The 23,918-nt window shown below is 40.4% G+C and overlaps 1 protein-coding gene, 1 non-coding gene and 1 pseudogene across 3 annotated transcripts in view; 1 reads left to right on the top strand and 2 right to left on the bottom strand.

Annotated features, from left to right (window-relative positions):
- Vmp1 (vacuole membrane protein 1) overlaps positions 1–23,918 on the bottom strand; it is a 96,992-nt gene that overhangs the window by 26,145 nt on the left and 46,929 nt on the right. For both annotated transcript variants that reach the window (XM_075991217.1, XM_075991218.1), the window contains exons 7-8: positions 23,729–23,860; positions 1,517–1,597 (exon numbers count right to left, since the gene is read on the bottom strand). In XM_075991217.1, coding sequence (XP_075847332.1) covers positions 1,517–1,597; positions 23,729–23,860 — 213 coding nt within the window. The remainder of the gene's footprint in view (positions 1–1,516; positions 1,598–23,728; positions 23,861–23,918) is intronic.
- On the bottom strand, positions 3,668–3,829 carry LOC142832086 (U1 spliceosomal RNA). The gene has a single exon (XR_012907175.1). It is a non-coding gene; the product is annotated as a U1 spliceosomal RNA (small nuclear RNA).
- On the top strand, positions 20,272–20,690 carry LOC142859544 (large ribosomal subunit protein eL31-like; annotated as a pseudogene).

Raw genomic sequence — 23,918 nt, 5'->3', positions numbered from 1 at the left:
TTCTTCTGCTTCCCAAATTTGGAGTTTATAAAAAGCAAGACCACCACACTTGGCTTTTAATACTGTATTTCAACTGTCTCTACTCATTGTTCATCCCCTTTGAGATAGCAAACACCTTTCCCTTCTCCTTTCTTTCATCCGTTATTTTTTGGCCTATGCTATGTGAACACTCTACCATGTAAGTACATATTGGTAACATTTACTACTTGGTTCTTGAGGTTATTGTTTTGATTGACAGAGTCTTTCTGTGTAGTCTTGGCTGTTCTGTAACTCATCTTTACTTGGATCCTGGGGGTTGAGCTCAGGCCACAAGTGCCTTTACTTACTTATTCAATCATCTCATCAACTCACAAACTGCTTTAGGAGATAAAGTCTCAAGTATCCTAGGTGTAACCTTCAAGCCTGCTAGTCACCAAGAAAGGCCTTGAACTTCTGATCCCCGTTTCCACTCCTCAGCTATAGCTGGGATATAGCTGGGCTCCACATCTGGTTTGTCACAGATCTATCAAAGTGCCATTTTGTATTTGTCGTATCATTGTGATAGAAAGGAGTACGCTATGAAAACTTCTAGTGTTTCCAGGATCAACATCAGTAATTTAGACACATGGACATTTTGGTTTAAGTGTGAGTATGCGAGTGTGTGTGTATATCAGGGACTGTCTGACTCCATTTCCCATCTTACCACTGTTGAGATTATAGGTACATGTCAGTACCTTGACTTTTTATGATTCTGACAACTGAATTCCTCTTTCTTCCAAAACAATGGCAACAATCTAAATAGGAGGTAAGATGTCTTAAGTCAGGTTTATATTTATATGAATCTTCCTGTTAATACTCGAAACTCTGGAAAAAGACTTATCTAATTCATTTCATTATTAATTCTTTTGGGGAATAATAGATTTATTTCTTTTGTTCTCGCTGAATCAAGTCTTTCAGATCTGAAGTCATTATTGTATAATGAAATGCTTGAAGTCAATAAACAAGACTGTGAACCTGTCCGATGCAAGTAAGCTCAATTAATATATTCAGCAAAAGTGATAGCAGCTGGGTATAGTTGGGCACACCTTTAATTGTAGCATTAGTAGGTAGAGGCAGGAGGATGATTTCTGTGAGTTCCAGCCAGGACTACATTATAAGATTCTGTTTCCAAAAGAAAACAAACAAACAAAACAACAACAACAAAAATTGCACAAACAACATTTCTGTTCATTCAGGAGTGTGTCTTTAAAAACAAACTGAGCTGCTGGAGGGATGGCTCGGAGTTCCCAGTTCAGTCTCCAGCACAAACATGGAGGCTCACAACTGTCTGTCACTCCAGCTCCAGAGGATCTGACCCTCTTCTGACCTTAGCAGGCACGAGGAATGAATGTGGTACATGGACATATTTACAGGAGCACAAAACACTCATACACATATACACAAAACAAACTGATCATCAAAATATATTCACATCATTTAGTGAGATTTATATATGATTAATTAATTAATATATATTAATTAAATATAATCTACTTACAGAAGCACAGGCCAAGATTCCAAAAAATCCAACTTTCTGTACTAGGTTTTGAACTGCCAGTTTTGCCCGTGATGCAAAGTCCTGTGAAAACAAAGATTTAAAACATATCATTCAAGCCGGGCGGTGGTGGTGCATGCCTTTAATCCCAGCACTCGGGAAGCAGGGCAGGCAGATCTCTGTGAGTTCGAGACCAGCCTGGTCTACAAGAGCTAGTTCCAGAACAGGCTCCAAAGCTACAGAGAAACCCTGTCTTAAAACAACAACAACAAAAGTATCATTCATGTATCTATTTGTGATTTTGTGTGTACATATACACATGTGTCTCTCTGAGTGCCAAGACTAAAGACTATATATATATATGTTACTATATATATATTATATATATATAATTAAAGTTACAATTATATGCCAAATAATTCATGAACATTAACTGTAGTCAATGTGAAATCTGCACTGTGTTTTGTTATAAGAAACAATTAGCTGAAATAACATGCAGTTTCATGGACTCAACTATCCCCCTGCCAATGCATTAGTACTTGACCAAATCTAAAGTACTTTACACTAGTCAGGAAATTCAGGCTGGAGAGATGGCTCAGTGGTTAAGGCTGCTCTTCCAGAGGACCTGAGTTCAATTCCCAGCACCCACGTGGCAGCTCACAGCTGTCTGTAACTCCAGTTCCAGGGGATCCAATACCTTCACACCAATGCACATAAAATAAAGTTAAATAATTATATATAAAAATAATTAGAAGCTGGGTGGTGGCGGCGGCGCATGTCTTTAATCCCAGCACTCGGGAGGAAGAGGCAGGCAGATCTCTGTGAGTTTGAGACCAGCCTGGTCTACAAGGGCTAGTTCCAGGACAGGCTCCAAATCTATAGAGAAACCCTGTCTCGAAAAACCAACCAACCAACAAACAAAAACCCAAACAAGCAAAAATAAATTAGAAAAACAAATTCATGGTTATATTTCATAAACATAGTTATATTATTGTATTTAGTTTAATCTTAAAGCCACATGAATAGAACTTACTGACAATGTATGCATGCGTAACATACATACAAGCGTGCTTCCCTGTGCAAGTGTATGCACAGCCCAGGGGTTTCCTGTTACAGGCACCTACCTCTATCATGGTTACTATGGCTACGATTATTACTGGAGACAGTGTCGCTCACTGTTCTTCCTGAGATCTACCCATCTCTATCTCCCTAAGTGCTGGGATTATAGTTGTGCGTTGCTATGCCTTTCCCTAACTTGTGTGATGATTCTCTGTGTTTAGGTCCTCATACTTCCTCACTGAGCCATCTCCCAAGCTACACCAATAAAGGCTTAAAGGATTTATTTTTAATTTTGAGTAGTCTTAATGATCAAACCCATGGCCCTCAAGTGCTCTACAACTGAAATATCCCAGATATAAAAATCCAATTGGAACATCATTCTTTTACTTCCCCACATGTTCTACAACATAAATGTAAATTTGCTTCCTGGTTGGTTGCCATATAGGTTAAAAGTCATGTATTTATTTGAGAGAGGGTTTCAATGTATAACCCTGGCTGGCCTGGGACTTGCAGAGATCACCCTGCCTCTATCTCTTCAACGCTAGGATTAAAAGCATATCCAACCAAGCCTAACGTATTTTTTTTTGGTTTTGTTTTTATCGTTGTTGTAAGTTATTTATCCTCTCTCTCTCTCTCTCTCTCTCTCTCTCTCTCTCTTTCTCTCAGACAGGGTTTCTCTGTGTAGTTTTGGAGCCTGTCCTGGAATTAGCTCTTGTAGACCAGGCTGGCCTCGAACTCACAGAGATCTGTCTGCCTCCCGAGTGCTGGGATTAAAGGTGTGGCACCACCACCTGGCATTTATTTGCCTTTTTTTTTTTTTTTGAAAAAAACTTTACAGCTATTTGCTTTTTACATTTTAAAATGTATTCATTTTATTTTATGTGTACGGGTCTTTTTGTCTGTACATTGAAACTGTATCATGCGCATTCAGGGTGCCTGCAGGGCCAGAGGAGTAACAGATGGTCCATCATGTGGATCTGAGGAAATAAACCTGGGTCCTGTACAAGAGTAGCCAGGGCTTTTAACCACAGAGCCATCCCTCCAGCCCTTAGTACTTTTACCATTTATACAATTTTTTAAAAATAAATTTTCATTCAGATGAAAATACAAACGCAGTCCCCCACTATCATATATTTTGCAGTTGAGTTTCCTCCATTTTGGGAACTCGCAGGGGTCAGCACACCTGGAGTGCAATGGAGACACCTGGTCCCGGGAAAACCACCTTCGTGATCATGGTGTTCCTAGCTGGTTAAGTACTGTGTATAAGGCGACAGTTCTCTTCATGTTGATTTTAGAGTAATGCTGCCCATGTATTTTTAACTTGCCTTTAAAACATCAAGTGAGAGATCTCACTCTATGTGCGTTATTCGGCAATCAACTCACTGTAAAAACCCAGAAGCGCCACCAACACCACCAGAAAACCCCTGGGTTCCTGAAGCTTTACAGCAGCTCCTGAACATTTCCAACAAAGTTGCTGTCTTTTATTTAAAGCACAATGAATAAGTCAAATGAAATATGTACCAGTAATATTTTAAAAATAAAAACAGAAGGGAAAGATTACCAAAGAAACTTGTATATTAGGCATTCCATGGTCCGTCCAGTTAAATATAAAAGGAAATGAACATTTCATTTTAATAATCTTGTAGTATTTATGGGAAAAATATGGAGAGTTCAATTTGATTACTTCTTTAATTGTCATTTTATTAAAAAATCTGTACAACAAAAAAACTTTTTATAGTTTCACTTCTCTGTATTCACATTGCATAACCTTTATCTATTTCATAATTTAAGAGCCTGCAAGGACGTGGTCATTCTCTAGCTCTACTTAAATAAATAACACACATTCGCAATTTTCTGGTTTTCTCAGTTACAAACCAAATATAAGGAAAGTTCCATTTCCTAGCCCCACCCATAGTGACCATGCATTTATCCAATTGTACTTTTGTAACAGCTAAAGATATGAGCCACAAATTCTCCAATGCTGCAAGAAAACAAAGGAGAAAAAAAAAAAGACTGCTCTGTGAGGTTAAGGCCAGCCTGATCTACAAAACCTAGTTCTAGGACAGGCACCAAAGCTACAGAGAAACCTTGTCTCGAAAAAAACTGAAAAAAGAAAAGAAAAGGAAAAAAAAAAAAAAAAGAGAAAGCACACCAGTATGCCTAGCTGGAAAAGACTTCTTCAAAAGCAGCATTTAAGTGAATATAACGATCCGAGAGGAAAATACTGTATTCTCTTAGAATTTTGAGGAAATCTGAGTAACCTGCTTTCTTTTAATTGAATTTTTTTTTTATTACAAAAAAGATGTGTGTTCTGCCTAAATGTATATCAATGCCCCACATGTGTTTCTGGTGCCCATGGACCCTAGCAGGCAGCATTGGATCCTTTGGGATAGAAGTTACAGATGGTGGGTGCTGGGAATTGAACCTGGCCCTCTGTAAGGAGAAATGCTCTTAACTGTTGAACCATCTTTCCAGCCTCTTTTTGTTTTTTAAAGATTTGTTATTTTTATTTATGTGCATGTGTGTGTTTCTGCATGTAAATATGTACAAGTGACAGGCCAGAAAAGCCTGGTTACTAGCTCCCCTAGAGCTGGAGATACAGTCAGCTGTGAGCCACTTGATCAGGGTGCTGGGAACTGAATTTGGGTCCCTGGGAAGGGAAGCAAGTGACATTAACTATTGAACTATCTCTCTAGCCCCTACCCACACTCTTAACTATATAAAGATTATATGCTAAAATGATGATATGCTAAAACTTATTCTGAACTAATAGATCTCGGATCTTCTGATCTTGGATTTGGTACTGAAATAGCTTAAATAGTATTTAAACCACAGAGTTGGCTGGGCATAGTGATGCACACCTTTAGAACCAGCACTCAGGGGACAGAGGCAGACACAAACACACACCTAAGTATTAAGGGATGAAAAACTGTAATGAGAAATCTGAAGATCCAGCTGGGCGGTGGTGGTGCACACCGTTAATCCCAGCACAAGAGAGGCAGAGGCAGGCGGATCTCTGTGAAATCAAGGCCAGCCTGGTCTACAAGAGCTAGTTGCAGCACAGGCTCCAAAACCACAGAGAAACCCTGTCTCAAAAAAAAAAAAAAAAAAAAGAAAAGAAAAAAAATATGCCGGAAACTTAATCCCCAATGCTACAGCGTGGAGAGAAGGAGAGAAGAGATCTTTAAGAGGCGATCAGGGGGCGCTGGAGAGATGGCTCAGAGGTTAAGAGCATTGCCTGCTCTTCCAAAGGTCTGAGTTCAATTCCCAGCAACCACATGGTGGTTCACAACCATCTGTAGAGGGGTCTGGTGCCCTCTTCTGGCCTGCAGGCATACACACAGACAGAATATTGTATACATAATAAATATTAAAAAAAAAAGGCGATCAGCTCATGTAGCCACTGCATCCCTGTGATCAGCATAAAAGGGGAGTTACATCCCCTCCACTCTTTATTTTATAATATATATATAATTTTTTGAAATTAAAATATAATTACATTTTCCCCCTTCCCTTTACTCCCTCCAGCCCTTCCTATATTCCTTCCTTTGTTCTCTCTCAAACTCATGGCCTCTTTTTAATGTTTTACACACACACACTCTTGTGCATATTCCTAAGGATATAAATACGACCTGCTTAGTCCATACAGTATTACTTGTAGGAATACAATTGCAGAGCTAACCACTTGGTCCTTCCCTCTCTTTTACCAAGTGATATACTCTAACATATTCTCTGGCAACAAGGAGTTCCTCATATGGTCTATGGCCCATCTGTCTTGAACATCCCAGCCTCCAGAACTATAAGCCAAATAAAGTATTGTTGTGTATAACTTACCCAGTCCGTGTTATTCTGCTCTAGCAGGAGAGAACAGGTTACAATAGTATTTCTACAGATATTTATTTCAGTTACAATATGTAGGCTCTATAATGCAAAGTACATTTTGGTATTTTGGGCTATAGCAAAAAATGTACCTCTAAACCATTGATCAAACCTCAATTTTGCCTATAGTGTGCTTCATGGCATTTCGCCAAAATTACACCTTCAAGTATTATATAAAAATTGATAATTTTTAATTTTCCATGAAAATAAAGTACATATGGAGCCTGTAAGAAAGCTCAGTGGATAAAATCAATTGTGGCCATGAGACAACCTACATTTGATTCCCAAGAACCCAAATGGTGGAAGGAGAAAATCAACTCATGTAACTTGTTTCTGATTTCCACATACGCGTTGTGGCATGTATGTATCCTCCCTGCTAATAAATAATATATGTGAAAAACTGCATGTGAAGATGAATGTGGTGGTAGACATTGTAATCCTGGTATTTAGTGAGACCTTGTTTCAAAAAAGAGTATGTAACCAAATTTACTTTTGTGCAGGTGCTGTGGAGACGGCTTGTCAGGTAAGAGTACTTGCTGAACAAACATAAGAGTTTAAATCTCAGGCTATAAAAGCCATGTGAGGCCTCACTGTGGGAGATGGTGGATCACAGGGGCTTGCTGCTTATCAGCAAAGTCCAGATTCAGGGAGAGATGCTGTCCAAAAGGAACAGGGCTGAGAGTGACAGAGCCAGGCCATCAGATGCCCTCCTCCGGCCCAATACATACACAGGGGTGTGTATACGCACCTGTCCACACACATTTTTTTTGAGATTATGTGTTACTCTATAGTATGGGTATACCACAATTTATTCTACTTTTAGTCTAACACTTAGGTTATTGTCAGTTTGGTATAATTATGAATAATACACTTGTTAAAGTATTAGTTCACAAGATTATTATTATTTTAGACAGGGTCTTACCACATAACCCAAGCTTGTCTTGAACTCTTGACCTATGAGCATCACGTTCCTAAGTGTTTGGAGTACAGGCATGTACTACCATGCCTGGCTTACTCTACCTTAATACTCTTTGTTTGAGACAGGGTCTTACTATGCAAGCTTGATTATCCTTCAAACTCAGAGATCCATTTGCCTCTGTCTCCTGATTAAAGGTATGCACCACCATAGTATTTTAACTGTGGGTCTGAGAGGCTGCAGAGATGGCGCAGATGTTAGGAGGAGAGCTTACTCTTAGAGGACCAGAGTTCAGTTCCTTGAACCCATGTTGAACAGCTCACAACCTCCCTAACTTCAGCTCCAGGGGATTCAATACCTTCTATTGACTTCCATGACACCTGCGCATATATGTTCTTACACATACTCAAACATACATTAATAAAAATAAAATAAATCCTTTTTAAAAGGGGCAGGGAAGAAGGTTCAATTTGTAAAGCACTTGCTGCATTTCAATTTTTAAAGATTTGTATCTAAGAATTTATTTTGGTTTGGAATGAGATTAAAATACATTTTTAAAAGTTATCCAGCTCATCAGCCCTAAAATAGTTTTGCTGTTGCTACATTTGTTATAAATAAGGTTAGTATTAGTTCTCATATTCAAGGAGTTAAAAAGAATCCACAGCCAGGCGTAGTGGCACATGCCTTTAATCCCAGCACTTGGGAGGAAGAGGAAGATGGATTTTTGTGAGTTCAAGATCAGCCTGGTCTACAGGCTAGCCAAGGCTGTTACACAGAGAAACTCTGTCTCAAACAAACACACACACATGCACAAAGTGGTTGGATATGATAGGATATATAATTGTAATCTTGGTGCTCCACAGTAGGATTGCAAGTACAGGACCACACTGAACTACACAGAGAAACCCTGCCTCAAAAACCACCAAAGCAACACACACCTATGAATCCTCTATGCCAACAAATAACAGTACCAGCCAGCCAGTCACTGGGGAAAAAGAAAAGGGTCACAATCGGTTCAGATGATCTTAAATTAAACACTCAAATCTATGAAAACTAAGTTACAAAACAGCCAGAGACAGGAAATTTAGACTGATAAAGATTAAGGATATGGAGTCTAGTAGCACACATCTCTAATCGCAGAACACAAGAGGCAGAGGCAGTGGGTCTATGGAAACTGAGGGAGAAGGACTACTCAGTGAGGCTGGTATAGGCTACATAGCAAGTCTGAGCTTGTACAGCAAGACTTTGCCTCAAGAAAACCAAAGGGTAGCCAGGCGATGGTGGCGCACGCCTTTAATCCCAGCACTCGGGAGGCAGAGGCAGGTGGATCTCTGTGAGTTCGAGACCAGCCTGGTCTACAGAGTGAGTTCCAGGAAAGGCACCAAAGCCACAGAGAAACACTGTCTCGACAAAAAACAAAAACAAAAACTAAATAATAAAATAAATAAATAATAAAAAACAAACAAAACAAAACAAAAACCCCAAACCAAACAAACAAAAAAAAAGAAAACCAAAGGGTAAAGTAATGAAATCCATTATTCTAGATAATTAATAATGTTAACTAAAACACATACAAAAAATGAAAGACATGGAGATTCGACAAAGAAACTTGAAATATAGTAACATACTCCCTAATGATAAAGACATACCTTGAGAAAGGCATAATTAGTTAATTCTATCACTATATAATTTGAATACCACCAACTACGTTTATATGACATCACCAAGTGATATAATCTTAAACTGTTGGACACGCCATTATGTGGCACATGGCTGCACGTGGCTCTGCATGTACACAGGTACGTACACTCGTTCTAGGGGCTGAGTGAGGAATTTCACTGGTGCCGAGACCACGCTCTGTCACTAAAGCACACTCCAACAGTTTGTCTGTAGTGCTAGTGATCAAATGTAGGGCCTGCACATAGTGTCTCAGTTTAAAACCAGGACAGATGTGTTTTACATTCCAAGAGGCAAACTAATAAAAGAAATTCCTAGCATGCCTAGCAAGAAAAGCTCCCAGATCTCTCACGCTAAATCAAATACCCTGGCTAATTGAAAGTCAACCCAGCTTTGCCATAGGAAATGGGCAATGAGAGTTATTCACTGTCCTTTCTTCCATCTAATTCTGACCTTGAGCAATAACTCCCTTGTATGCTTAGCAGTTAAAGCATAGAGGGGCTTTCATTTTCAGCAGTATGGTACTGATGTAAAAACCCATCAGCAAAAACACAGAGCCATATACAGTCAGATCGTCCAAGTTTCAATAAAAGGGAACTTTCCAGAGGCATTTTACAAAAAGGTGTTTGAAATGCAAAACCTGCAAAGAAGCCATTTGTAAGTGAGTTAACAAAGGTAACCTAATGCTTATCTACTACATATTTTTTCTTTCGTATCCGTGAACAGGTGTGGAGATGAAAAGAACAAAGCAAACACAAAGCAAAAACCATTCTACTCCAATTTCCAAAGAAAATCTTAACTTACTGTGCTTTCCTACTGACTGGATTGTATTAACCTCTTATTTTTATTTGAAAATCATATGGTTTCAATTAGAAATGTTTCACCACTAAAACAAACAAAACCTAAAAAAAATTTAAATTTATCCTGAGAGTTAAGAATATGGCTAGAACACAATTTTAAACATCCACTATTCTCTATTCTTTCTTGTCAGAAACAACTACTTCAGAATTTTCTAGAACATTTTCTCCTGTGTATATATTGTTGTAGAAGAGTAAGCAGAAAAAAATTATTAGAAACCATGTTGAGCATGAGATTCACAACTGCCTGTGACTTCAGTTTCAGAGGATCTAACCCCCCTAGCACCTGAACACATGTGTGCATACATACATGCATAACTGATTGAAGATGACAAGATTAAATTTAGAAATGAACATGGAAGTCATGCGTGGTGGTAAATGCCTGTAATCCTGGCATAGGGCTAAATTAAACCAAGTCTCAAAAACAAAGCAAGGGCTAGTGAGATGACTCAGTGGGTAAAAGCGCACACTGCATGAACCTGATAGCATGAGCTCCCAGAATCCCATCGGGGAAGGAGAGTTGTCTCTCACTGCCATACACATGCTGTGGCAGACATGTGTCCCAGCCTCCATGAGTAAATAAAAGGAAACTAAAACAAAAACACACTAAATTAAAAAAAAAAAGCAACCAAACCAAAATCCATAGAACTAGCACACAGAGAGAAGAAACTCAGGAACACACTAGGAATATACCAGGAACAGACAACCTTCTCAGTGGCTGTTCAGTCTGCAGCTTAAATTAAGTCACAACTATATTTCCAGTACCAGTGAATACAAGAGTCAGGAAACCAAGAAAGTGTCAAATCTGGGAATGCAAGTGGCTAAAGGACAAGTTAGCATTAAGTCAACGTTTCTTGAGACAACAAATAAAAGAGGCCATGAAAAATCCTGGTGGCGGCGCATGCCTTTAATCTAAGCACTTGGGAAGCAGGGACACATGGATATGTGATTTTGAGGCTAGCCTGGTCTACAGAGCAAGTTCCAGGACAGGCTCCAAAGTTACAGAGAAGCCCTGTCTTGAAAAACAAAATAAAACAAAGCAAACAAGCAAACAAACAAAAAGCAGCCATGAAAAATTCTAATAAATCATGCTGTTTGCTCAAATGACAATTACCGAACATTAATATTTTTAAATTTGGTCTTGCGTGTTTGGGCATGCATGCCAGGTATCTCTGTTGCGTCCCCGGAACTGGAGCTACAGACAGCTGTAAGTTGCCGTGTGGGTGCTGGGAATTGAATCTGTGTCCTCTGGAAGAGCAGCAAGCACTCTCAACTGCTGAGTCATTTCCCTAGCCCCTACTAGACATTTTTAGTGTTACCTTTTTTCATAAATAAAACACAATAATCTTTGGTACACAAACTTAACAGCCCTAGTAGTTGAGGTACTTTATAACAGAATTTCTCTAAGAGACCACTTAAGGGAGAGATGGCTGCTCAGCAGTTAAGAATACTGGCTGCTCACAACCATCCATGACTAGTTCCAGGGATCCAGCACCCTATTCTGACCCCTACTCGAATGAAGTGCACACATATGCAAACAGGCAAACACACACTTAAAATAAAAATAAATAAATTTTAACAATAATAGCAAACCCCTAAATGTTACTGGGTGTGTTTGGCTGAATCTGAAAGGAGAAACTACGGAAGGCTTGGTAGCTTTGACAATCTCTAATGACAACGTGCCTCAAAAGAGCATTTCTAAAACACTTCATCAGTTTAACATAACGCAGATAAGCAGGAGACCCTGAGAGGAGGAAGCTTTTCCTAGGAACTCCAGACACAACACAAAGGTAGAAGTTGCTGCAAAGCTTAATGCAAACCCTCCAGAGTCCCACGTTGACAAATTCTTTAACAAGCCCTGTGGTTACAGGGAAGCTGGTTTCATTCTGACTCACGCCTGCTCAAACAGTTTACTGGAAATGAAGGGGAGGGGGAATTTTCAGAGAAGTCATGTGATGGCCAGACAAACCACAACCAGCAAAAGGGTTCAACAGAGTCAAAAACAGGTCCCAGCAACAACTGGCACTCAGTGTTCAAATGACATTAAACGCCTATGAAAATGACCCTTGTTTAGTTTCAGATCATCTATACCATGAGCTCTTTCACAAATCTTCGTATGAAAAGGAACAGATACTTCAGAGGGGGAAAAACCAGCAGGCGCTGACATGGTGTATGCAACTGCAAACACTTCACAGGAAAATGTGCTCAGCAGAACAGAACAGAAATGCAAGGCTGAAGCACTTGGGGTGTTCAAGTAACCATTATCAAATGCTTTCCCACAATCTCCAAAGTCAAACGATGAAACAAATATTCTATCATTATCAACAGAAGTCCAAAGAACCCCTTATTTACACTTTGTTCTTTGAAAGGAGAAATGTCTTTCCCTGTCTAATAAACCTAATGCAAGTAACTTGAAATTCCTGACAGAATAATGATCTTACTAGGTAAAAAAATTCTTTTAAGTCTTTAATACAAACTAGTAAGGGAAATATTCAATTTATACTGAATATGGGCATTTAGTTTCAATACATAGATTAAGGTCAAATATTAGTCAAACACTGTCAGCTAAAAGAGAACATTCTCTTGAAATAAGACAAATCTAGAAACTATAAATTAGTCTTTAAAGAGATGCTCAATATAAGTAGTTACCAAGTCTGGGCTGGTGGCCAAGACATCTAGTCCCAGCTGCTGGGCAGCCTGATGTAGGAAGAGTGACAGCCTGGACAACTGAGCTGAGACACTGCCTCAAAACTAAACCAAACCCAAAAGAAACAAGAGGAATGGGAATGTAGTTTAGTGGTAAAACATATGCCTAGCTTCAGGCTGACTCTCCACGGTAAGGACAGGCAGAAGAAGACTCATGAATGATAGAAAAGCTAACTAGAATGAATATGGAGAAAAAAGAGCAGTCTACTAAAAGGTGAAGTTAGATTTTTGCATTTCTGATTCTGGTAATTCTGGTACAAAACAACACAGCAGAATACTGAAACAAATACATAAACAAATTCTACAAAATCAGCAATTCAGCATTACCCACCCCAAACAAAAACAAAAACAAACAAAAAACCCCACAAATGGCAGGTTCTTTGGACAGATGGTATCAGGCAATCTGATCGACAGCAATCTTATCCAAGTAAATATGTACAACATTCGTATTCTATTGTGTCAGCTGTACACATAAGAATAACAGCCTGGCCAGACTCCCTTCCTATTGTCTTTGTAGTAGCCAAAAAGATAATCTTTGAACACATCAAGAAAACGAGTTACCTCTATCTCAAACTCTGCCTTGCACACACTAGGCAACTGCTCTAGCACTGAGCTACAGCCTTTATCCTCTAAGGTCGTCAGCCTCCTTGTTATGTAGCTTATAGAATCAACAAATTACTGTGTAAGAATTTTCATGTTTCTACAACTTTGGGGGGGGGGTGACAGTAATTGTAACTAGGGCCCTGGAGCATGCTTAAGCACACTATCATTAAGCTACAAAAGTTGTTTTATTCAATATGAACTAAAACTTCCAGGAGCTGGAGTGATGGCTGGCTCAGTGGTAAAGAGCATTCACTAGTCTTCCAGAGGACCCGCCTTTGGTTCTCAACCACCTCTAACTCTCCAGCTTCAGGGGATTAGATGTCTTCTTCTGGCCTCTAGTGGTACCCAACACACGTGTGTACAGACACACACGCACACGCACACACACTTAAAAATGAAAAGAAAACTGTAAGATTTTTTTGGGGGGGGGTCAAAACCATCTTTTTTATTTGTCTTAACATATTTTTGCACATTTTAAAATCTCACAGCATGGAACCCCTGTATGAACGATCTGAAGTACAACACTGATGCCCAAACCAGAAAATTCTTCTGAGTCTGTTTTAAAAACTATTACCTAAAGTTAATGTATCCTCTGGGCTCGGATTCAGTTTCTCTGACTCTGTCTGCCCTTCTTTCTCCCAGCATTCAGTTTAGTCTTCCTCACCTAGCTCTGTTCTGCCCTATCAGGCCAAGACAGTTTCTTTATTCATTAACCAATAAAAGCAACACATAGACAGAAAAACCTCCCACACCAAACTCCCAGTGCATCCTTGGCCAAAAAATTCGCTCTCTGTCCCTCAGAGCAGGTGCTCCATTGTCTCAGAGGCCTTTACACCAAAGGAAGAAGTGCTTTGATCAGAGCCATAAAAAATAGTTCTATTAGGCTGGAAAAGCAGGCACTTTGAACTACTCATGCCTTAGAATCAGTGAATAAAGGAGTTATTGAGCTGGGTGGAAGTGGTTGATGCTGACTCCCAGCTCAGACTGGGGACCCATGATGCTTATTACAATGGAGGTGAGGAAGAGGGCATCTGAAATGAAGATATCCCTCCAAGCAGCTCGCAAAAACTGTAAGATATTTTAAAAATCTTTAAAAAAAAGTTCTTACAGGGGCTAGAGTTGGCTCAGTGGTTAAGGGATTATGATCACTTGTTACAAAGGACCCTAGTTTGATTCCCAGCATCCACATGGAGGGTCTGTAATGATTTAGATAAAAGTACAGTTCCCCGAGGGGCGGCCAAGATGGGCAGCTAGGTCCCACCACCCGAGGCTTCTGTGGGTCCCAGGCGGGTGGGTGAGAGACCTTGGCGCAGCTGGTCCTATCCTGATCCTCAGTGGCAGGTGAGAAACTGATAGGCATGCCATGCAGAGAGAGGGTTTGGATATAGTTTATTCAGTGGATTAAGGAAGAAAAGGGAAGTGGGAGAGGGGGTGGAGAGAGAGGAAGAGAGGAGTGGAGGCTGCAGCAACCTCTTAGGAAGAAAGACAGGGGCAGAGAGAGCACAGGCTAGAAGTGGAAGGAAGATCCACTTGCCCTGGCAGAAGGGGGAGTGGGTGGGGCTAGTCTCTTCAAGGGACAGGACAAGTGAGTAGTAGGTCATAACAGGCTCGCCACCTCTTTGAGCACCAGGCATACATATGATGCAGATATTCATGCAGGAAAACACTTATACACACACTTAAAAAAAAGCCCTCACAGGCTGGGTATGGTGTCACTTTTCTTTAATTCTGGCAGAGGTTGAGGTAGGCAGAGATCACAAGAAATCATAGTAAGACCCTGTATCAAAAAACTAAAGCCTTACAATTTAACTTGTTCCTGTATATGTAATTTTTATCCCTCAACCCTTGCACCATAAAACTCAAAGATGCTGCCAGGTGGTGGTGGTGCACGCCTTTAATTCCAGTACTTGGCAGGCGGATTTCTGTGAGTTTGAGGCCAGCCTGATCTACAAAATGAGTTCCAGGATTGGTTCCATAGCTACTGGGAAACCCTGTCATAAAAAAACAAAGAAACAAAAACAACAACAAAATCCCCCCAAAAATCAGTACACACACACACACACACCACCAAACCAAAAAACAACCTCAAAGTTGCAAAGCTAGGCATAGGGGTGCACACCCCTCACCCAGCAGTCCAGAGGCAGTGGAAGATACATTTCTGAGTTTAAGGCTAGCCAACATTATATGTTGAGTCTCTATCTTAACAGTTAAATCTTCAAGAGGAAATGACTTTAGTGCTCACCTAGTTTTACATTATGTGTTGTAAACTAAAACTGAATTTTATGTGAACATGTTTCATGCAATGCTAGTTTGTTTTAATTGATAGCCCACCATTTCTTCAAGGACTCTACTGAACAAATATATATACACACACACACACAGAACTAGGCAGGCTCTGTTAAAATGGCATATATTTGAAGACTCCTGTTTACAAACTCCTGTAGAGATAGAAGTCATAAACAATTTTAAAAGAAAGGGATAAGTTACCCAAGAAAGACGTACCTGGGACTCCAGTGGAATTCAGAGATACATTTGGAGGAATGGAAGGGATAAATAAAGAATGGGAAGGAATCAAAAAAGATATTTCAGGGGGCTGGAGAGATGGCTCAATGGCAAAGAGCACTTGCTGTTATTGCAGAGGACCTGGGTTCGACTCCCAGTACCCTCATGGTGGCTCACAACCAGCAGTAAGTCTGCTTCCAGGGGATTCAAAGCCCTCTTCTACCTTCTGAAGACACTAGGCATGGAAACAGTATACATATGTACATGCAGACAAAACATAACTACATCTAAAACAAAAGAAAACAACAACACCAAAAACCCCTAAAAACAAAATTACCAGGTAGTTCAGGAAGAAAGGCCCCAGCCCTAGTCAGCATGTTGGCAAATGACTATAATGTCGAGGCTTGGGAGGTTAATGCAGAAAGACCCTGAGTTCAAGGCTACCCTGGGCTATTACAGATCTTAAAAAACAAACAAACAAAAAACAACAGTAACAACAATCAATTGCCTGGCGTGGTAGTCTATACCTTTAATTCCAGCATTCGTAGGGTAGGGGCAGAGGTGGATAGATCTGAGTTCAAGGATAGCTAGCTCAGTCAGTCTACTTAGTGAGTTCTAGACCTATACACTGAGACCTTGTCTCAACAAACAAAAACTACCACCATTACCAAAAACTCCAATCAGCTGACCTACCAATCACACATGAAGCACAAAGAAGCCCCAGTATAGGAATTTGATTGGTAAGAACGAGCAGAGACACATGCAGCTGAACGGACATGACAACCTTGCAAGCAGGTATGGAAAAGTGCTACATCACATAGCAGGGAAGGGAGGTGAAGGATTCTAATTCCTCAGAGCAGGGTAATGTCTTTACAAGTTTAATAAATCATTACAGTGTGTATTTACTAAGAGCACCAAGCTCTGACCTCAGCAACTCCAGAGCTCACTCTTTTCAAAGGAATTTCACACATGTTAAACAGGTATTCTAGCAAACCGATAGCCACTGCTGTTGGGTGGGAAGTGTAGCTCAATGGGAAATGGGTTTCCTAGCATGTGTGAGGACCTGGATTCCATGTAAGCATCAAACAAACAAAACTGCGACAAAACCAAAATCAATGTAGCATCTAAAAAAAAACATTGAAGAAATATTAGATTGCTTTTGTAGGTTTGGTCCAAGAAAAGTGTTATATTGTCTGGATTTTACACTGCATACAATTTGAGCAAAACCCAAATATTTCTGAATAGTTAAGTTCTTTTTTCTTTTGTAAAAGGGACTTACATTGCCCAGGCTGCCCCAAGCTTTCAGTAGTGGAGGATGACCTTGAATTTCTGAGTTCCTGTTTCCTCCGACCTGCACCAGCGGGTAGAAGCTGCTGAGGGATCAAGGACAGCATCCTGTGAAAGCCTTAGATAAGCACTCTACCAAATGAGCTCCACTTCTATGCCTGAGCAGCAAAATTTCAAGAGCAGGTTATTTATTGTTCAGAAAACTAATTTTCTCTGGATGGTGTTGAAAAAAATTAGGGTGAAAATTAGTAAAGAGTGAGTTCCAGGACAGCCAGGACTATATGGAGAAACACTGACTTAAAAAAACAGTCAGGCTGGAGAGATAGCTCAGAGGTTAAGAGAACTGACTGCTGTTCTGGAGGTCCTGAGTTCAATTCCCAGCAACCACATGATGGCTCACACCCATCTGTAATGAGCTCTGGTGCCAGGTGGATCTCTCTGAGTTCGAGGCCTATCTAGTCTACAGAACTAGTACCAGGTCAGGCTCCAAAGCTACAGAGAAACCTATCTTGAAAAACCAACTAACCAATGAAACAAAAAAGAAACCACTAGAAGTGTAAAGTAGATACCGAGACGTATTTGAAAGAGTCATTCAGAAGCAAAGGAGCACAGAAATGGTGAGGATGCTGTGGAGGTCAATCCGTCTTATAGGATGACTAGAGACGGAGGCAAGGGAAAAAGTCAAGTGGTTGAGATATTAATCTGTTAGCAGCTTTCAAATTTTATTTTTTTAATTGTATGAGTTTTGCACACATGTATTTTTCTTTTTAAAAATCTATCTATGTCACGTGTATGAGCGTTTTGCCTACATGTATGTATGCACAATATCTGTGTGTCTGGTAAGTGAGGAGGCCAGAAGAGGGTGTTGGATCCTCAGGAACTGGAGTTACAGATGGTTTTAAGCCATCACCTGAGTAATGGGAATTGAGCTCAGATCCTCTAGAAGAGGCTAGAACTCACAGAGATCCTCCTGCCTCTGCCTCCTGGGTGCTGGGATTAAAGGCATGCATCACCACCGCAGGGCTGAGACAGGGTTTCTCTGTAGCTTTAGAACCTGTCCTGGAACTCTGTATGCTGGCCTCAAACTCGGAGATCTGCCTGCCTCTGCCTCTCTGGAATTGAAGTCATGTGCCACCACTGCCCGGAAAGGCCAGTACTCTCAATGCTGAGCTATCTCTCCAGGTTCACTAGTTATATTTTTATTTTCTCAGTATTGAGAAATGGACCCAAAGATAAATTAGACTTTAACTTGAGGAAACTATGGGGATGACAGTGAGGTTACAGATGGGGGCTGGAGAGATGGCTAGGTGGTTAAAAGCACAAGTTACTCTTCTGGAGGACCTGTGTTCAATTCCTAGCTCTCACATGGCAACTCAATATGTCCTCTAACTTTATTTCTGGAGATCTTATCCCTTTTCTGGCCTCTCTGAGTACCTATCATCCACATCATTCAGCACACAGACATACATGGAGGCAAAACACTTACGTAATAAAAATAAATAATTACAAAACAAGTTACAGACAACAGGAACAAAGGCTTAAAAAGCTGGTCATGAAGAGAAAGATAAAATCTTGCATAAAAGCCATCTAGAACATAACTGGAGGGAGGCACTGAACATAGATCTGTGTGCTCGTGTGCCAAGTAGCATTCCTTCTTGGACTTTTGATTCTGAGATGGGGTCTCACTAAGATGCCCAGGTTGGTCTTAAACCTATGAGCCTTTAGCTTCAACCTCCCCGGTACTAACAGAGCTACAGACCTACATTACCAGCCTAGTTTAGAACTCAACTTTTGGAAACACTGGATGCTCAAGGCCATTGGAAGCTACCCTCATTCATGCCTATCTCCCCCAGATACAGAGTAAGAACAGCACAGAAAGCCAAGAGCAAAAGGAATTTAGTGGAAAAATACTGTCTACTTTCAAAATGGCACTCACAAAGTAACTGAGATAATTATAAGGAATCAAAATATAAATCAACACATCATTGTTCTTTCTCTCAAAACAGCTATTACATGAATATCCAAACATTAGTCAGAAGTAGAATTTAAGTAAATATGTAGCTTGAACATTGTTACTGAGCAACAATTTGAGTAAAATCTACATGTTCCCTTTAACCCACTTGGAGAGAACATGATAAAGCAACCAGTGCCAAAGTTATGTGTGTGTGTGTTTGATTTATTTAGACTTCCTGCTGATAAATTTATTCCACTAAAGTACTTTACCTTCAAGAACTAAAAATAAATTTAAAAAACTATTTCAAACAATCTTTAAGTCATGTTTTACAGCTATTCATTTTACTTTATTATTTTAATTATAGTTGATCCACGTTCCCCTGTTTACTGCTCCTATCAAAAGAGATGGTCTACATCTGTCTACATGAGCAGTCCAATGTTAGAGAGGTTGTGTAACCATTCTGGTGTGATTACCAAAGAAGTTTTAAACCACCATCAAGAAGGCACCATGGAAGGTATATCAGGCTAGCATGTCTTGAATATGTCATTAATAGCTGCCGAATCAAACGTGAGGTAAAATTAAATCACCTGGAAGCAAGGCTAGTGGCACAAGGTTGTAATCCCAGCATTTGAGGCAGGAATGTAGCAAGTTCAAGGACTGCTAGGGCTACCCAGAATGTTGAAGGCCACTATGGGCAACTTAGTTTGACATTACCTCAAAATAAAAAGCAAAGAAGAGAGCCGAAAATACAGCTCAGTGACAGAGTACTCACCTGGCACGTGCAAGGCCCTAGGATTGACTGTACTACAGAAAAGTAAGATGAAAATATCAAATTCATTGGAGAGAAATTAGGTTCCTACATTGCAGCATATGCAGAATTATTTTTTTACATGGTGTTTTCTGAGACAGTCTTGTTATTTAGCTCAGGTTGTTCCTGTTGGGCTCCGCTGGAGCTGGAGTTACAGGTGGCTGTGAAATGGTCAATACAGGTGAGGAACTGCTCTGGGTCCTCTGGAGGAATAGAAAGTGTCTTTAACTACCGAGCTGCCTCTCTAGCCCCTAGCTCTTCACCTTTCATTACACCTAGTAAAATTATTGCTAAATTGTGGTACAGTAAACACAATGCTAATCCCTAGAGCCAGAAAATGGGCTTGGACTTTGGCTAGGTGAGCCACTGGCCCTGTGATCTTGAGTGGGTTTCTTTGCTCAAATCAGGGATAGGCCAAGTGCAGTGGAATAATCCCAGCAACTAGAAAGTACAGTCAGATTTTGTGTCTACTGCAGAAATGAAACAAACTTCTAACTTGGGCCTGGCAGAATGGCCCCCACAAAGAAGGGTAGCAGCAAGAAGGTGAAGGGCCATTCTGCCATCAGGGAGGTGGTCACTCAAAAACACACAATCAAGTTCACAAAATATGGAGTGGGCTTCCTGAAGCGTGCTCCTTGTTCATTAAAAAAAACATGGAAGTCTGCCATGAAGGAGATGGGAACCGCAGATGTGCAGACCGATACCGGGCTCACTAAAGTCATCTGGGCAGAGGAGTAAGGAATGTTACATATCGCATCCATGTACATTAGTCCAGAAATCACAATCAGGATAAGGGCTCATCAAGCAAGCCCTACAGATTGGTAACTTACACGTCTGTTACCATGCACAAAAATCTACAGTCAATGTGGATGAGAACTAACCTTCTGAATCACAAAGCTGCAGAACTGCTCACAACAACAAACCAATGAAAAACCAGGGATAATGCCTTTTACTTCATAGTATGGCAAGGCAATTTATTCAACTGTTTAATACACTGGTTTTTTATTGATCTTAGAAAATAGTAAGAGCACAGTTATCATGTATGAGTTAATATTTTTCTTATTATTTAAACTAAATAATTTTCTAATTTGTATGGCAATTGATGTTAGCTATAAGTAAGATATTGAGTAAACACTTTAAAGAGATCACTCTTGTAGACCAGACTGGCCTTGAATTCAGAGATCTGCCTGCTTCTGCCTCCCGAGTGCTGGAATTAAAGGTGTGCGCCACCACCTCCTGGCCTCAGATAGAACATTCTTAAAGAGCACATGGCTGGGGATGTAGTTCAGTGATACAGTGTCTGTCCACAAGGCTGGAGATGGAGTTCAGTGATACAGTGTCTGTCCAGCAATGAACAAGGTCCCGGATTCGATCTTCAGCACAACAAGAAGCAAAAGCTCTAGGTGTCCAATTTCTGATTTAAAGGACATAAGATACATATAGTTTGCTTTCTTCACTTTTAAGATAAGCAAATATGAAGTTAGTAAGAAATGCATAGTTATCCTACAAATCATGTTTGAAATTACTGGCATAAAGTCCAAAAAGATTAAAAACAGCCCAAATCTTATAATCATTGTGTGCCATCTCATCTAATTTTCAAGACTCAAAACAGATGAAGTTGGATTAGAAAAGATCCAATCAAAAGTAACAGAAATATCAGGGCCACATGAGAAGTATGAAGGATGAGCACACTTACAGTGAGTAGGGAAAGCCAAACTGGGCCGGGTCTTTAAGAACTCCAATTATAGGGCCTGGAGAGATGGCTCAGTGGTTAAGAGCATTGCCTGCTCTTCCAAAGGCCCTGAGTTCAATTCCCAGCAACCACATGGTGGCTCACAACCATCTGTAATGAGGTCTGGTGCCCTCTTCTGGCCTTCAGGCATACACGCAGGAAGAATATTGTATACATAATAAATAAGTAAATAAAAAAAATCTTAAAAAAAAAAAGAACTCCAATTATAGACACAAGATAAAGTATGACTGCTGTCTTTCTTCATCACATTCCAGGTCCGAAGTTTTGAAATTGAGCTTTTCAATGGCAACAAGTGTATGGAATGAATTATCTCCACATAAAAAAACTGCTAAGAATGAAATGAGCCGTAAGTCCGCTGTTCCAGTCAATGTAGGGAGCGGTAGGACAAGACCTTTAAAAGGTATTCCAGAGAAACAAGGCCCTCATTACACATCTGTGAGCAGGATGGACAGATGTTCTTTTTCGGAATCATTAACTATTAATAGGGTGATTGTGTTATTTGGCTAATCAGATAACTGACAATAAAGCAGTTCCTACTTAAAAATAACCCAGAGAGGGCGATAGTGCAGCTGGTAAGGCCGGTAAAGCACTGGCCACAAGCACGGGGATGCCCAGCACTCCCGTGGAGTCTCAGTGTGGTGGTACATCTTCCTAATGCCAGTTGGAGATAGGTGGATCCTGGGACTCACTGGTCAGCCAACCCACCCTACCTGCTGAGCTCCAGGACAAGAGACCCCTCTCTTGGGTCAGTGGGACGGCTCACCAGGTAAGGAGCTTGCTACCAAGCCTGACAATCTGAGTCTGAGCTCCTGGACCCACACAGTGGAACATAATTAAGCTGCCCTTTCATCTCCACATAGGCACAATGACCCCTGAACTACATACACAAACGTAAAAAAACTAAAGACTTACAACAGCATCGCCCCTCGCAATATCAGCACCAGAGCCTGAAAATGCCTTCCAGGATAAAGTACAAGATATGATTTTTTTTCTCTCCCAAGTTCCTCCTGTTTAATGTTTTCTTTTGGAGATAAGATTATTTTCTTAAGTTTCTGTTTCCTTTAATTTGAAATCAGCAAAGTTCTAAATCTCAGTCATATGAGGTTTGTTAGATACAACTGTAGAGGGAGGAAACAAAAAGAATTCACTTTGCACAACGGTCACTGCCTTAATTTCTTTTTTATCTGTGGTGTTTTCTAAGGCCATCTTTTAAAGGTTCAACATTTGCCAATGTTCTGAGGCATTTTCCTACTACTACACCACTGCTCCTTAGATCGAGCAAAAAGGTTGGCACATAGGTTCTATGGGGGGAGAGAGGAAGCTTGCCTAAGCCTGGAATTTGGGTTTTTATTGACCTGGCTCACCCTGTCTATACTGAGGATGCTCTAGAACATTCAAAGGTAAAGTAGGACTGATCTGAATTGCTAAAGTCCAATGACACAAGCCGCTTACTCACCTGATGCTTTCTAACTGTTTAAAAACATTACATAATGTTTACATTCCCTCAGCAAATACCTTCATAGCTGTAAGCACTGTGTGTTTTCACAGCAGGATGAAATCCCAAGGCTGTTTTCAAGGAGGAAATGGCCATGGCAGAGCTAGCCAGAGCTGCAGTATTTACTGTACACCTGTAATCCTTGCGCATGCAAGTCATCTCAGGCTGCAAAACTATCTTTATCTCAAGAAATAAACAAAACCCAATAGTAACTTACAAAAGAACCTGGGTGTGGCATACACATGTAACACACACACACACACACACACACACACACACACACACACACACACACTTTTGAAGCAAATAAGTGACATTTATCTGTTCCCAGAGGGAGAAAAGTGGCTTTTGATTTTCTAATTACCAGTCTCTTAGGAAAAAAACAACCAACAAAGGCAGTGTTTAGGCTTCTCTCCTCCAAGAAGTAGGGACATGACCTAGGGTCCCTTGCATGCTGTGCAAAGACTGTATCAGGAACCCATACTCCCAGTCTCTGGTCATCATTTGTACTTTCGATATTTCTGCATATTCTGTCCCAGGTCATATTTTGTTTTGTTTTCACTTTGGCAGTTTTCTTTCTTACAGCAACTACTAACCATTAGACCTTAGTAACAGCTGACTCAGGGACTGCAGTCTGTTCTCCCATTGTTCTTACTTGCACACCCTTAGCAGTAATAGCTGAGTTGGGGACTACAATTCCACCCTCCAGTTGTTCTTACCTGTGCACCCTCTGCATGTTCCAGCATCTCTTCAAATTCCTGGTACTCTTCATCGTCTGGTTCAGTTCCTGAAAGACGAGCTGCCCTGGCCATGAAATATGGAGGCAGCTCTCCAATGGCTGTACCAATACCCTGCGTGGAAAGACAAAAATAAAAACACTCTCTGTGAGGTTTGGTTTTAGCACAGTGA

This window comes from Microtus pennsylvanicus, chromosome 11 (genome assembly GCF_037038515.1).
Source record: "Microtus pennsylvanicus isolate mMicPen1 chromosome 11, mMicPen1.hap1, whole genome shotgun sequence".
Classification (NCBI taxonomy): domain Eukaryota; kingdom Metazoa; phylum Chordata; class Mammalia; order Rodentia; family Cricetidae; genus Microtus; species Microtus pennsylvanicus.
Note: the sequence above shows the minus strand (reverse complement) of the source record. Positions and strands in the feature narration are given on the sequence as shown.